This window comes from Miniopterus natalensis, chromosome 11 (assembly GCF_054644295.1).
Source record: "Miniopterus natalensis isolate mMinNat1 chromosome 11, mMinNat1.hap1, whole genome shotgun sequence".
Taxonomy (NCBI): Eukaryota; Metazoa; Chordata; class Mammalia; order Chiroptera; family Miniopteridae; genus Miniopterus; species Miniopterus natalensis.
The window spans coordinates 4,480,803-4,496,685 of NC_142091.1; the positions used below are offsets into that span (position 1 = coordinate 4,480,803).

General features: G+C 40.9%; 1 protein-coding gene across 1 annotated transcript; it reads right to left on the reverse strand.

Annotated features, from left to right (window-relative positions):
* Positions 1-531: 531 nt before the first annotated feature.
* On the reverse strand, positions 532-15,648 carry LOC148091911 (CDK2-associated and cullin domain-containing protein 1-like). The gene is made up of 6 exons (XM_087822129.1): positions 15,616-15,648; positions 15,103-15,198; positions 12,951-13,051; positions 9,652-9,740; positions 1,264-1,307; positions 532-865 (listed from the first exon to the last, which is right to left on the reverse strand). The coding sequence occupies exons 1-6, from the start codon at positions 15,646-15,648 to the stop codon at positions 677-679; spliced, it is 552 nt and encodes a 183-aa protein (XP_087678255.1). The 3' UTR covers positions 532-676.
* Positions 15,649-15,883: the final 235 nt, after the last annotated feature.

The window sequence follows — 15,883 nt, forward strand, 5'->3', positions numbered from 1 at the left end:
AGTTGGTCCCCAACATTAACACGAATGTGCCACAGTGAGGCGGGGGGAAGCTGACCATGAATGTGCAACAAGGTTCTGTCCTCCCACTCGTTCAGATTCCTGCTCCGAAGCCATGCCTGACATCTGGTGGCATCTTGGCGGGTTAGTCCATGATACCGTAAGCTTTTCCAGGAGGCATTTGTGAGTTTGACATGGTCACAGAGTTGCGAAGTGCACAAAGCTCAAGGCACAGAGTAGAAAAAGGTTGTGGACTAATGGGGGGAAAGGTAGAGCAAAAGCAGAGTTAGCATTTTCCTTTCACGAGACTTTCTAATGCTAAACAAAGACCAACTCTTTTCAAGGGGCTTCTTTTAGTTATGGGTGAAAAATACTGTATTGTAATGATCTGCTTGATTTTAAAGCAAAAGGTATCTTGATGTGTGAAACCAATATGCCGAGCGCCAAGTCCACAAATGAATAAAACAGTGCTTAAAAAAATTCTCCTGCTCCTATATTTTTGGAGGAAGCTGCTGGTTTGGGCCGCCCGATTTCACTTAGCAATGGTCACCTTTCAAGATGCCTGTTCCTCACGGAATCTATAGAGAGATTCATTAAAAGATTGTCCCATTTCAAAATCATCCCCAAGTCTAGCAGCAACTGACAGTTTTTTTGTTTGTTAGTTTTTTGTTTTTTAAAATTACAAATCAAAGTAAGAAGTCTGACATCTTCTTCCAAGAACAGCTTTGTGACAGTGCCCGAGTGCAGGACCCACTGTGCTCGGAATACAATCTCTGCAGCTCCAGTGTGTCCTTGTGGCAGGAAGGAAAGTACATTCAACACATTCACTATCTGTAGCCTCTGGAACTCGCACATGCTGAGGAGCTGTCTGAAAAAAATCATCAAAACAGGAAAAGGTATGAATAGCAGACGGCACTGGATCATGGTAGGAACCTATTTAACACATATTCCTACCCCTCTCCCAATCGCCAAAAAGGAGATTTTTTAAAAAGTGGTTTTGAGTGGAGTGAAAGGTGAAAGGGGGCTAGGTCATCAGGAACTGAGACTGAGTCACTGGCAGCATCCTGACAACTGCCTGAGAGCCACCACCACCCACTGGACCTTAGATCGGCCCCAACTCACAGAACAGTCTGTCCTCAATCACACACAGTCCCGATGAGCCCGCCATCAAGAACACTGTGGGGATCATCATACTTGCTGCACGGTCACTGCCGGTGGCTATCTACACCACAACCCCCACAGACGGTAAGGAACCTTGTTACTTACTATAAGCCAACTCATCTCCAGCTCTCTTCCAGGACTGGGCAGCTCTGCGGATTAAAAAGGAAAAGTGAGTCAACAGAGCTGACTGACACCTCCACATACCAACAGGAGAAATGAACCGCACAGCTGATGATGGAAGTGCAGCAGGCATTTCCATGCTAACCCAACAGCCTTAAATTGTGAAACAGACATTAGATTGCACAGTAACTGAGTCATTTACAAACTGATATTCTTAGCTAAAAGGTGTTCTTTTAAATACAGAAAGCTATTAAATGAAGGAGGGGTTGGTTATCCATGAAGACGGTTTACGCTAGGTTCTAGAAACAGCTCAGACTGTCTATCTTTGAAGACTGCCCTGGGCTCTGCTGCCAACGTGCCTAGTGACCTTGCACCAGGGCAAACTCCAAGTCTGAACTACGAAGCGTAACTTAAAATCTTACCCTAAGAAACGGAAAACTGCTCAAGCTCTGAAAGTCTCAGGCTCTCCTTAGAATGAACGTGAACACGCTTCTTGCAGAAGAACACAAACCTTTCCCTACATTACCCAGTTTACCTTCAAACACCAAAGAAGTCCTGGTTCCACTTTAGAGGTGAGAGAACAGGTCTGATTAGGACCTATGCTACCCATAAATGCTATTTTTGTGTCTCTAGTTTCCCAGACAATAATTCAGACAACTGACTAAAATGCCCGAACCATGAGTAGTAACGCCCAACTCACTAGCCTGTTCATCTGGCCAACACTCTGTCCTCGGTCGCCTTTCTCTCCCTTGTATAGTCTCCTTTGTCTAGAACAGTGATCACACCAGTCCTGTGACTTGAAATACTTGAGTGGGTTTCGTGGATTTCCATTACAGTTAAAAATCAATTCAAATTCACACGCCAGTGGGCCCCAGACTTCTATCTCCTGCTCTGATATTTCCTCCCTTGCACTTCAGACACAGATCAACTGCCCCATGACCACTGCCACCTGGATAATTTATACACACCACCAATGTACCATGGCCAGAAGGAATACCGCTGACTCCACGCCACCCCCACTCCTTCCCCAGTCTCACTCAATAAATGAATATCCACCCAATTCCTCAGACCAGAGCCCTAGCTCACCCTTGATTCCTCTCTTTCCCTCTCTCTGGAGCATTTACCCCCAAACAAAATCCAAAATAAACCACCCCTCACCTACTCCACAGCGAAAACCCCAATTCAAGATACTGTCATCCCTCCCCTACACAACTGCAAGAGTCTTACTATTAGTCCAGACAAAAGCCAGAGTGATCTTATGTAAAAGCATAAATAAGATTAGTTCATGCCTCTGATTAAAGCCTTTCACTGGGTTTCCACTACAACTACAAATCAGTTCAAATTCATTTCCCTGGTCCTGTGAGATGCGGCTCCGTCTGCCTCTCCATCCTATCTACCTCTGGTCACTACACCCAAGCCACTCTGGCTTTCTTTCCGTCCCTTGGACACGTTAGCACTTCTGTACGTACTTAACCCTGCCTGCAACATTCTTCACTTAGTCGGCCGGTGGCTATCTCCTGATCACCAGCTCCCTGGCTGGAGGCCCTCTCCTCGGGAGGCACGACATTACCAAGTTAGCAGGAATAGCCCCTCAAAATGCCCTGGTCACCCGTTCTCTATCCCACACACAGTTTCATTTCCTCAGAACACTTATTATTATTTGAAATAAACTGTTTACATGTTTATTATTTATCTCCCTACACTCAAGCACAAGCTCCATAGAAACAGGAACTTTGCTCCCTTGTTCCCCCAGTACCTAGAACAGTATCGAGCACATAGTAGAAAATAAGTATTTGCTAAATTAACAAACTAGTGAATAAATTCATAAACGGCCTCTACAGATGATTAAAATGCTAGCTCAAATAATTATTTTCTGCTTTTGAATAATCTTCCAGATGACCAAAATTTCCCACTTTATTTCTCTGGTTTTGCTCAAGATGAGGAAAGAAGCCTCTTGCTGGGCTGGGTGAGAGGAGTCTTAACGACGCAGAGAGAGAACACAGCAAATGGCCTTGAAAGGGTTTGTTCTTGGCAGAGCACTTAAGGGAAAAACATGCTCAACTTTTAGCATGAACTGGCCTCACACAGTTAAAGGACTCGAAACAGAAGTTCTAAGGCCACTTTTTGAACATGTCTACTGTGAACACTGCACCTGCGCAAAGCCAGCTGAGCATCTTACACGATCACTATTTACAGGATATCATCACAGCAGCATTCGCCGAACATTCTGAAACAAGTTAGCACTGATCAAAAGGAAAATGTAGGATTTGAGATATGGAGCCTCAGCTTCTACAGACAACCTGCATTCCCAACCCCCAAATGCCAAATAACTGAAGATGCCAAAAATAACAGGAGAAAAACAGAAGTGAGGACAGGAGACAGGAAGCGGCCGTGCACACGGCGTACGCGAAGGCTGCCAAAGATCAGCCGGCGAATGCGGCAGGGAAAGCTGCAAGCGGCGCTCCAAACCAGGCCCTGCTGCTGAAGGGAAAAGCCCCGATCTAGAGGAACCCCCTCAGCTGAAGACCAACAGTACCCCCGCCCTACAAGGTTCTATTTGGGTTCAGAAACCCAGGCACCAATTCCTCAGAAAGAACATTTCATTTGCCCTTGAAAGCTCTCTGGCACTCGCTTTGAAGAGGACCCCAGGCTGGTTGGAATGAGATGTTCCGCCTCAGGGCATGCACGCTAGAAGTTTCCAGATGAGCTCATCTTCCATAATGCAGTCTGACAACACCGAACTCCAACCTGCCTTCCCTGACAATAAGCAATTCAATTATGCAGGTAACAGAAAAAGGAAGATGTCACTCTTAGCTTAGATGTTAATTGTAGCTTTGAAATAAGTCCACATTGTATTTCCATGCACCTGAAGATATTTTGCATAAACTCAGCTCAAATGAGGATGCGTCCATTAAATGCAAAAGAGGATATATTTGACAACATTCACACGATTTCAAAATACTTCAAAGACTTACTCTGTGCCGTCCACATTAAAGCTGTGAACTGCCTACTCAGGACTCCGTACATCGTGTAAGTGGAACATAATCTTAAATGAAAAAACAGTTTGCAAAGCTGAAAGGAATCATATGGTTGGTTAGGCATAAGCCATAAAATGACTGCTCATGTCAGAACAGCCAGTAATAGAATTCTTGTTAGACAGCCTGTACTATATTCCCAATTTTTATTTTTATTTTTGCATCAGTGGACACCATTTCTTCTAAAACAATTCTAGCCAAATACTGATCAAGGAAGGCATCAAGCTGGCCGGGCAGAACGTGGAACGAGGGCCGGAAGCACAGGCTGACTTTCTCCCAGCGGCTGCGTGGATGGTGCTGCGCATCCTTTCTGCTCGGGATGGGCCAGCTCAGCAGTGGGGCGAGCGAGTCCAAGAATGTCAGCTTGGGAAGGGCCTTCTCTGTGCTAAGCACTTATCAGAATAACTTATGAGGCAGACCTTAATCTTCACAGTAAATGTATAATAAACTGCCAACTTAATTCTAGAAATGCCCAATTCAGTTTGTAAAATAAAACATTTTAATGTTATCACCTCTTGGAATACTAACGTTTTAAATTTCAGGCAGAAGGCATACGAAAGAATTCCACTAAGAGAAACAAAAAATCCAATTTATACCCAAACCCTGAATGTGTCGGCCTTGGCAGAACAGTCCATGTTAGTCCATGTACCAGGGCAATGTTACATGAAGCTATTTATGGAGTCAGTCACTCACCCCAAGCAAATTTTACATAAGAGCTACTATACAGCACCAAGCAGTCCTGCATCCTGCTGTCTTATTCCAATTCCAAAATTAGGGTTAGGGAATGTCTCTGGAGGTGTTTAAAAAGTTGCCCACACTGCTAGGAAAGGTGAATTCAAGGTGTTCAGAGAAATCCACACGAGCTAACTTCCTCAACTGCATCATAGAAATAAAAAGTTTTCAGAAGGCTGTTTGTTTTCTAAAGACACCAATAAGTTCATCTCTAAATTAAAAGCAAACATTCAAATAAAACATGAATAAAAGCATAAAAGACTTCAAATTTATGGTGATTTTTCTCCTACATTTATAGGGGGGAAACATAAAAAGTATACTCAGATTATTCTACATGTATTTTTTAAAGTTTTAAGGAAACACTTTTAACTATAATTCAAATTAAAAAGCCAGAAAAACACCTGACAAAGTTAGTTATACAAAAATAAAAACTTCTACATGACTTAAAATTAAAAAGAAAAACCAACACCAAAAGTAAAGTCAAAAAACAAACTGGAAAAAAAATAACTGTCTTCTCTCAGGCAAAGCATCAATCTCTATCCTACAGAAAGAGCACCTAGAAACTAAGATTAAAAAAAACACTGACCACCAATAGAAAAATGAGTCCAGGGTATGAACAGGCAGTTTACAGAAAAAGAAATATACGAACGTGAAAATAGGCTCTGCCTCACTCATAACAAGAAATGCAAATTAAACCAACTCTGAGTAATTATGTTTCACCTGCTAGAGTGGCAAAATACAAAGGTTTAACAACAGACTCTGCATGGAAGGCCACGGAGAACAGGTACGTTCAGACTCTGCTGCGCACATGCAAGATGACACAATCCCCTATGGAGGGCAATTGGGCAATATTAGTCAAAATTACAACTGCATTTACTCTTGACCCAGCAATCCCACTTATGGGACTTTACTCTCCAGATATACCTGCAGCAGGTATAGAATTACGCACGGACAAGGCTATTGACTGCAGCAGTCTGGGTAATAGTAAAAGATTGGAAATAATCCAGTTGCCATCTACTGGGGACTGGTTAAACAAGGTGTAGTAGATCTACACGATAGGATGTGTAAGAGTTGAATAAAAATAAGAAAATACATTGTATTTGCTTGTATCTATATATTAAGAAAAACACTGGAAGGAATCACAAGAAACTTAAAAATTTATTACCTAACGGGGTGGGAGTAGATGGAAAGGCAGGTGAGGAAAAAACTTCTCAGTGTATATTTTTTATTTTCAATGTATATCATTTTCATTTTTGAACCACACAAATACATTAGTTCTTCAAAAATGATTAAGTAAAACTACTATGGCATGAAATGGCCTCATTCTGTGTATAAAAATAATCCTGCTGTTAGGGACATTACAGCTCATGTCAGGAAACACGTGACCACTGGACATCAGAGAAGAACTAGCTGTCTGCGTGCTCCCATTTCCCATGGCCTTTCCCTCCCTCACTTGCTGCAAGAAAGCCAGGCCTGTCTACCCCCTGAGCGTCACGGAGCCTTTCCAGTGGGACCTGATGGTGAGCGGGGCAAGTGGCCAGTGGACTGATTACTCAGTGCCCCACTGCCATACGCACAGAGGTGCCACCAGGAAAAAACGGGGGGAAAGCCAACCCATGGGCCAACCAGTCAGCTGTTTTACTTCTTAACCTGTGCTGAAACTAGAGACTTGGTACCAGTGATCTTGGTCAAGACCAATATCCTGACACTTAATTTGGCCTCAGAATCTATGGAAGTGAATGTCTCTCCCCAGTCCCAGCAAGAAAAGTGAGTCAATGATCCGCCTACTACTGTGGTCACAACTGTGCCAAATGAGGAGCCAGGTGCCTTCCTTTCCACAAACTGGACATATTTTGTCACAAAAGAAAATAAAACTTGCCTCATAAGACCATTCTGTATAAGTTCTCTCTGAAGTTTCTGATCTTGAGCAGCATATTCAGAAAGTTCAGATTCCACCGCCGGAGGGAGAATGTTTGGAATAAATTTAGAAAACAGAGTTGGAGCCATCTGAACCCACTCTGTGAGGGAAGGAAAAGATTCTTTAAGAAAATCATATAGACAAATTAAATTAAATATATATTAAACCAAACTTAAGTGCAATTTTATTCTGATAAAGAAGATATAAGAGGTTAAATTTCCTTTCTAAAAAGAATTTACAGTGTAAAGAAAACAGATGTCTTTACATTTTACCGATATAACAAAATTTAATGAAAATCTCTAGAGATTTTTAAATGGGCCTTATCAAAAATTCTAAATATGAGGGAAGGAAATATTTGCATCAAAGGTGAATTAGTATCTTTATTATAAAGCATTTTTACAAATCACTAAGACCAGATAAGTGAAAGACAGGACTGAATAATTTATAAGAAAAACAGAATAAAAGCCTTGTTAATATTTATGCAAACTCAGGCTAAAATAAACACAATCTCCCCCCCGCTCACCGACCTGCAACTGTAACGAACGCCCACCTGTGGCAGGGGCGTGAGGGAACCAGCGCCCGCCTCCCTGCCGGGGCCCTGCCTGTGAGCACTGCTGCCCTTTTGGAGCCTATTAATCTGGCCCTTTCAAATTTTCACTCTCTGAAAACATCTTAGCTGCGCATATCAAAAACCATAAAATGTCAATGCTCTATTTATTCCAGTGAGCTCAATTTAAAAACTGTAATCTTAGGTAAATATAATTATAAATTTGAAAAAATTTACGCTAATGCTGTGCAATGCTGGGTCATTGGTAAGTTAAAAAAAAAAAAAAAATCAACAGGAGAACAGCCAAGTTAGAAATGGCAAAAAAAAAAAATAAGGACTGAAAATGACACAAGGGCCACCTCACTCAGCCCTGAACAAACTCATGGCAAAATGCCCTCAATCGTGTCCCTCCACCTCGCTCAGCTCAAACAGGGTGCGGAAAGAGCCTCGGAACAGTGCTCCGGGGACCACAACCAATCGGTGTGAGCCGCCAACCAGACCTGCCGTTTCATGGAACTCCAAGCAGTGATTAAAATAAAGATAAAGAAACAAAAAACGTGTATTAAATGAAGGGCAACTATTTTCAAGCTGAGTTTCTAAAGACCAAATGAAAACACACTTAAAATGTTAAGTCATCAGGATCTCCAAGGATTAGGGCCCAGGAATCTAGAGTTTAGAAAACCTTCTTGGCTGATTCAGATGCATTCACTATACAAAGATCAGCACGTGAGATTCACTGCAATAAAAGAAACTTTTACATTTAAAATTCAAGGTTTAAAATATTTTAACCTTAACCTTTCAGGTGAATAAAACTGCTTTAACAAACCAGGAACACAATGGGTGAGATGTGTAAATGTCAAAATACGTTTAACAGTATCTCAGAAAATGCCAATGGTTACAAAAGGTTTGCCTTTGCAAAAGGACAATTCGTAAATACAGACTCTTCACAAGTAGCACGAATCCTACCTAAGAGCTCAACCTTAGAACAACAGCATTTAGATGAACACGTATCTCTGAGTGTTTCTCCCCTGATTACTTTTAGTCTGCAATTCGTTATTTATGATAAAAGCCAGAGCTTTTATGATAAAGCTGCCTACTTGGGAGGCAGAATTTAGAAATTTGTCAAACTGCACTTGGATGCCTTCCAAAATAAAATAAAATAAATCATTCATAACCTACCACTAAAAGCAAAATCCATGAGCCATTTCATCACATTTAGTAAAATGAAATTCAAAATTCTGAGAAACTACAAAAAGAGAAACATCAGCTTATTGGAAACATGAAATAAAATATTTTGCTACTTTATATAAATAATTACTTTACACAGATAATTTGTTTAAATTTTATGAATAGAGCGAGACCCGACCAAATTTAAGTAACACTGAATCTGAATACTGAAGCCACTGTTTAAAGTAGCCTGAGAAAGAAGCATTTACATCACACTCTACTCCTACTACAGTTTTCACCAAATTTCCATTTTTAGCAAGTTAAATTCTGACGGATCTTTTAAATTTAGCAAACAATCAAGCCACCAATTAACATAAAATAACCACTGGGCCCAAGTGTACAGTAATACCTTAAGGTTAGTAAGCTTATTATATTATCAGGTATTGTGTTAAGCAATTTAGATCAGGTTTTATTTCACTCCATCTTCAAATGACAAAAGAATTTCACAAAAAGGTTATTAAAGTAGTCCCCCTTTCCCGAGGGGGATACGTTCTGAGACCCCCAGCGGACTGCTTGCAAGTTATTCAACAAGCCTGAGAAGACGGCATCGTGAGCGCGTCCCGAGCGTGTGCGCCTGTGCACAGCACCCGCAGTGTGGGCAGAATGAAGGAGGCTCCGCAACCAAAAAGACAAAGATTAATGCCAGGCGCGAGAGTCAGTTTTACCAGAAGTGTCTCCTACAAACTCTTTTGTGTGTTTCCTAAACAAGTTGGTTTTCACTAGAATAGAGAGAATTCCACCTGAGTCCTGAGCTTACATTTCACAATGATGAGTATCTACTCAATTTTTTTTGCCATAACCAACCCAAATACCATTAGGGCTCAGAAAACACACAGAGAAACACTGTTTCTTGGGTAGGGCTGGAGCCACCACAAACAAACAGTCCAACCCCAAAGGAATGATGTACAGTTTACCTGGTCTGAGAGTATACAGGCCTTGCACGATATCTGCCATAGTTGGAGGTGTGACCTGAAATGTGTTGACTGGGCTTCTAAAAGTAAAGCTGAAAAAAGAAGAAAAACTGGGACATAAAAATGATGCAACATTTACTGGTGTTTCTTTCTATTACTATTTCTCCCAAAGATAGAAGGGTAAACAAGTGCAAGAAAAAAGCACCCCAAGAGGACAGCCCAAGAACTGATTCACTGAAGGCTGCCTTTAAACCCGGTGCAACGGAGCTCAGTCCAGCAGTAAACACATACAGGCTTCGGACATACTAATGGAAACGACTCAGTCCCGGCGGCTCTGAAAACAAGGACAGCTTCCTAAAAGCAATGGTGTTCCTGGTACTTAGGGAGCCAGAAGTGCTTCCCGTTATGCTCATGACTCAAAAGACTTACATTCGGGGGAAAAATGGTCTCTAATTCTCTCAGCCATTTCTCTCTCCCCCAGGTCACTGTATTTGAGGCTCTTGGGATTTCCCTGAAAGACATGTTATTGGTAATGTCAGTAGCCGCAGTCAGAGGCAGGCTGACTTTCTGAGTCAATGTGACTTTCCCAAATGCTACAGCTGTATGTGTGTTTTCTCTTACTCAGGGTAACAGCAGGGAGACCATGCTCGCTCCCCCTTCTCACTCCCATGACTGGGAGCTGCAGGACCCTGACTGAACCTGACAACGGAGCCAGCTTTCTTTTAGGTTATCTACTGCCGAACAAAAACTTTATCAGAACATTTTTAAATGGATAGAAATAATTTCTCTAGATAACATCATTAACAAATACAAATAAATTCCATTATTTAGTGGGTACAACAGATACTACTGACTCAAAACAGTTCTTTTTTTTAAAATTTTTTTTTTAAACATATCTTTATTGATTTCAGAGAGAGGAAAGGAGGGGGAGAAAGAGAGAAACATCAATGATGAGAGAGAGTCATTGACTGGCTGCCTAGCCCACAACCCGGGCCTGTGCCCTGACCGGGAATCGAACCCCGATCTCCGAGATCCTAGGTCGATGCTCAACCGCTGAGCCACGCCTGGCCGGGCAAAGCAGCTCATTTTTAATTTCTCTCTCAAAGACCCGCAATTTACTAACCAAAATACTCCATAAAACTTGGCATAATTTTACTGTATGCTAGGCTTGTCAAATTGGACAGGCTGTTTTCATCTGTCCATGTCTCTTTCAACAAACAAATTCCATTTAGTGGGTACAATAGATACTACTGACTCAAAACAGTTCATTTTTAATTTCTCTCTCAAAGATCTGAAATTTATTAACCAAAATACCCCATAAACTTGGCATAACTTGGCTTGTCAAATTGGACAGGCTGTTTTCTTCTGTCGGTGTCTTTTTAAAAATGGAAACGCCATCTCACTTGGCCAACAATGACTTTACAGTTTCAAACATACACTGTGAGTTACACTTGAATTTACATGAAAGCTAAAAGTGCATTGTTCAAGTTTATCCTTTGGATTTTATCATCAGTAGGTAGTTACAATTATAAATAGCATAGAGAAATTTTAAGGAGACAAATGCTAATTTGAGCACTCCAGAAAATACTTTAAAAATATAATGTTTAAAACTGAAATTCTAAATTTTAGGTTCTAAGAGAGTCTCTTCCAACTCAAGGTTCTCTCTAATATCAACAGGCACTCGAAACCCATACTCTATTATTCCCTCTCCCTACTTTTGACCAATTGTCTTGACCTCCAGTAAGTCCGACTGAAGGTTGCCAGATGGGAGGGTAGCTGGGGGAGGCCGGGTGGAAAGGGGGAGAGACTATGAAGTACAAACTGGCAGTTACAGAATAGTCACAGTGCCTGGTAACTGCTTAACAAATATCTCATAAGTTCAGTTTTATCCAACTTACAAAAGCTTAAGGGCCTTTTCAGTTTACTTGAAAAAGAAAAGATATATCCACCTTTAAGTGTACTGTTTATTAAAAATCAGATTCTATAATAAACGAAAGGAAGAAGTAATCCGTTTATGTTCTCTCACTAAATCTGGATTCTCTCTGAATATTTTCTTTGCATACGCCCAATAAAATTGATTTCCAAATTACTGACAAATATAAAAACATATTTACATAGTAAATATGCTTTTCTACCAAATGACAGCACTGGTCTAAAGAATTTTAACAGGAAAAACTCCAAAATGCTATATTTTCTTTTACAATGAAAACAAAGACAATGTCGACATCAGAGATAATACTTAAGTGGTTATAATTAATAGTTGGGATACCTCACAAGATCATTTTTAAAGACATCTGTAAGCATCTGGAAAGCCTTTCTTTAAAAAGGCCATACTCCCAAGATTCTAGATCTCCAGGATGATTCTGGAATCTCTTGAGGACATAATGAAATATATTATCTTCATCTACAGTATTACTTGAAAACCCTGCCTTTCTAAAATAAATTGGCCCAATGTTTAATATTCCTTCCCTTTATTTACACTCAAAAATGAAAGAGTTTGTGGTCAAGCTTACAACAATTCTTTTGTAAATTCTAGTAAAAGTTCATTGTGGTAGAAACTATGACTATTAGAAAAGCAAAAATTACTGCAAATCCAAAACATGACTTGATGATTTACTGCATAAAATATGAGCTTTTAATGACTGCTGACACATTAGGTTGTAGGGGACTCCTAAATTTCACTTGGAGAGGTGTATTCCTTTAGGAAAGGTATAAGATGCCGCCTACTGTAAGGGGGCAGGAGCCTGGGAATGGGGGGAAAGGAAAAACTGAATTTGGCACTATGCTCCGCTTACTTACTAATCTACATAATAACCACGTTAAACATTTTACTAATCCCAATTCACAGAAGAGAAAACAGGACCAGAGGGTAAGAAACTGCCCTGAGATGCAGTTAATAAATGCCAGAGCCAGAGGGGAAGTGTTTTTGCATCAAAGAGTAAACATCAGAGAGGATTCTGTGCTCCGGCTTCAAAGATATCACACTGGGCTCCTCCTAGAGTTACCAGTGACAAAGTTAGGGGCACACCCCTCACTTGCTATGTCCCCCATTGTCAGAGGAGGGAAAGGCAGCAAGTATCAGGCACTGTCCGGGCACGTGGCTGAGCAGCTCCCAGCTCACGAGGCGACCTCCAAGTCACACCTTCAACTCCTCAGGCCCCCTCTACAGAACTGGGCTTCAACACCTTCTGCTGCATGATTCAGAAGACGCCAACATGGGGTTTATGTGCCAGTGCTCGCTGACCAAAAACTATGCACATCACTGCTGGTGTTCTCTCACCCCAGCAAGGTGAATTACTCACGCAGTAGGCTGTAAATGTGCTTTTCTGCAACGTTCCGTAAACAGCTTTATAAGGTCATCTTTTAAGTCTCTGTTAAGCTTCGTTTCAATGTAAAACTTATTCTGAAAAGGGAAATAAATTATTCTTCAGTGAATCAATTAGAGGAAATGATTAGTCTAAAACTGAAACACTAAAAATAAATTATTTTAGGAAACAATTCATAAAAGCATCAATCAAAACATAAAAACCCAGCACCAAGCAACAAAAGAAAGCCCCATCCTATTTACATGTCTTTCCAGCATGGGGTTAAAAGTACATAAAGATAAAATGCCATGAACCACACACCTCCAAAAGAACAAGGGGGAGATACCTGGCATGACCTAGAGAGGGATGATGGACAGACACGCAGAACCCACTGTGTGAGGCACTTAATGTGCCCTTTAAAAATACTGGATCATCTAAAGGCAACACCGGGTATCACTAAGAAAAGTTCCCATTTATCCATGATCTAGGCTGAAAGCAGGAGGCGAATGTGCACTGGCTGGGCCCCAACATACACTCCACTCCAGCGCTTAGTGTAAGTCACTCAGCGTGTGGTATTCCCTGAGAGAGAGCCTGGTTCAAAGGGAGACGCGTGACCACGGCAGCCCCGTAAGGCTGAGAGAAAGCTAGGCTTGAATGAAAAGTATCTGACAGTCGTCTCAGCATTGTGCGGAGAACAGGTGAATCAGATGTACACAGCAGAGACGAAAACCCGAGTCCTTGGCAGCACTGTTAGACCACAGATTCGGCCAAACTGGAGACTGCCTTATATCTGGATTTTGCTGTAAGAGCTAATGCTTTCCCTTATTTACTTAAATCGCTTTGAATCTGGTCTTCTGTTTCTGGCAGCCAGAAGCATCCTGATTAGAATTACTGATAAGTCAAAACAATTGAATTTGTTCATGTTTAAATGTTAACTCAATGTACAGGAACGGAAAACGCAAAGAGGAATGTTAACAAGTTGCTGATTCTCTTAATTCTTAACATAACTTTTTTTTTTCTCTTTAAAAAATTATGAAAATAACATGTACATGGTTAAAAATTAAAACCATGCAAAAGGTTATACAATAAAAAGAACTGTCCCACTGCAGGCCCTCTGTCCCGTTCCAAAAGGTCCCACCCTACACTGGGAAAACTTCTGTATATTCTTCCTAAAAGCTTGCTCGCATATGTGGATATGCTTTTTTCCAGAAGAAAACACACTTGCTAATGGAGAAATATTATACCCTGCTCTGCATCTTACTTTTCCACATAATGTCTCTTGGGAACGATTTTTCTCTAAAATAACATAACACGTCATTATTTTTAACTGCGTATTTTTCAACTGTAAGTATCTTCCATAAATTACTTAAATAATGGCCCCTGGTGATAATGGAAATTTCTCCCAGTGTTCCGTTTTGTATGGCTTTTTTCTAGTTGTTTTGGTTTTTTTTTCAGTGAAGTATATCTTATGGAGCATAAGTAAATCATTTTGAAGATGGGTATAAGACATACAGCAATCTCTACGCTATAGAATACAGGATCAACCTACACACCCCAGTCCCTAATCTAATAAGCAAAGAGGAACTGGGATGACGGCTTCACTCCACTGGGATAACGAGCCCCTCCACTTGACAGGAACACTGACATTAAGATTCTGCAACTTGATATATTTAAAGGGAAGAGGGACTAATCGACAAAGTCAACAGACCACAAATTATACTCGAGGCATAATTCTCCAAGTGGAAGAAATCATCAGAACGCAAGTAAATTTTATCATTCCATTTTTTTATGAAATGACTTACTTGGCATTTATCATATTTCACATTTTTATATACACATCTTAATTCTTTTTCTGAGGACAAGAAATCTTTCTTATACATCTTTATTTTCGAAGCACAATATCTTCCATATGGCAGAAGTAAAATAAATGCTCAACGGATAACTGCTGATATTCATGCCTAATTGTGTATATAGCAATATTATTTATGGAACTTTAAAACAGAAAAGGGGTAAATAATTCTTCTATGGCAACACTTTCAAACATTCCTAAAATAGATTAATTTCCATTTCCACCATAACATATAGCAAAAGAAAAACAGAACATGCTTTGCTCTTGATGCTTAGACCAGTAAACCAAGCTCTAACTTACCATATAAATGAAAAGAGGCACAGTGCTCTGCAATGCTCCCATACACTGTCCAAGAGCTATATTAAATCTTTCAATATAGAGATCTGGAGGGCTGGCCTGTGAGAAAGAACATAAATGTGGTAATTCCGGGAAACCAGGCTTACAGACCTTCTGTCAGTCTAAAATGCAAATGGCTCTTAGAATATGTGTAGGGAACTCTCCTTACTTCTAATTGGGCCTCCACATGCAGTACTTACCTGTTCGGGATACACTAGTGTTTTTTATTTTTCTTAGTCCCCCTAAATGCCTGCAAATTGAATGTTATCTCCACTTTTACCTATGAAGCAACTGGGGCTCAAAATATTTAGTCACTTGACTACAGTCCCACAGCTAATAAGCAGAAGAGCTAAGTCTCAAACTCTGGTTAATCTGAGTCCTTCCGCCTACTTACATTCCTCTTTCAGCGCCTTGAAACCTTTAGAACAAAGTTCAAATTTCCAACTGAGGGCACACTGTTTACCTCTGTGTTCATACCCGCTCCTCACGCACAGCCCAGCGCAGCAACATGCGGAACTGGCAGCAGTTGCCCAAGTGTGACGTGCTCCCAGGCCTCCCTGACCGTACCTTCTGCCTGAAGTCTCTAACGCCCCCAGCCAGCTTCGCCTGGCTAACTTCTGTGTGTCCTTCAAGATTCGTCACTTCCTCATAAATATCTGGGATATATGGCCTCTCAACTGGGCACTATGACACTGTTCACTTCTCCCACTGGGTGGTCTCTGTCCCTAAACTTCAGGTCCCTGCA

Bases quoted from the DNA above. Each gene is read 5' to 3' on its own strand.
- LOC148091911 (XM_087822129.1), bottom strand. From the start codon at position 15,648: ATGTTGCTGCGCTGGGCTGTGCGTGAGGAGCGG. The intron at 15,199-15,615 runs GTATGAACACAG...TCTTTCTCACAG, and splicing joins GGGCTGTGCGTGAGGAGCGG to GCCAGCCCTCCAGATCTCTA. The intron at 1,308-9,651 runs GTAAACTGTACA...TTTAATCCGCAG, and splicing joins CCTGTATACTCTCAGACCAG to AGCTGCCCAGTCCTGGAAGA.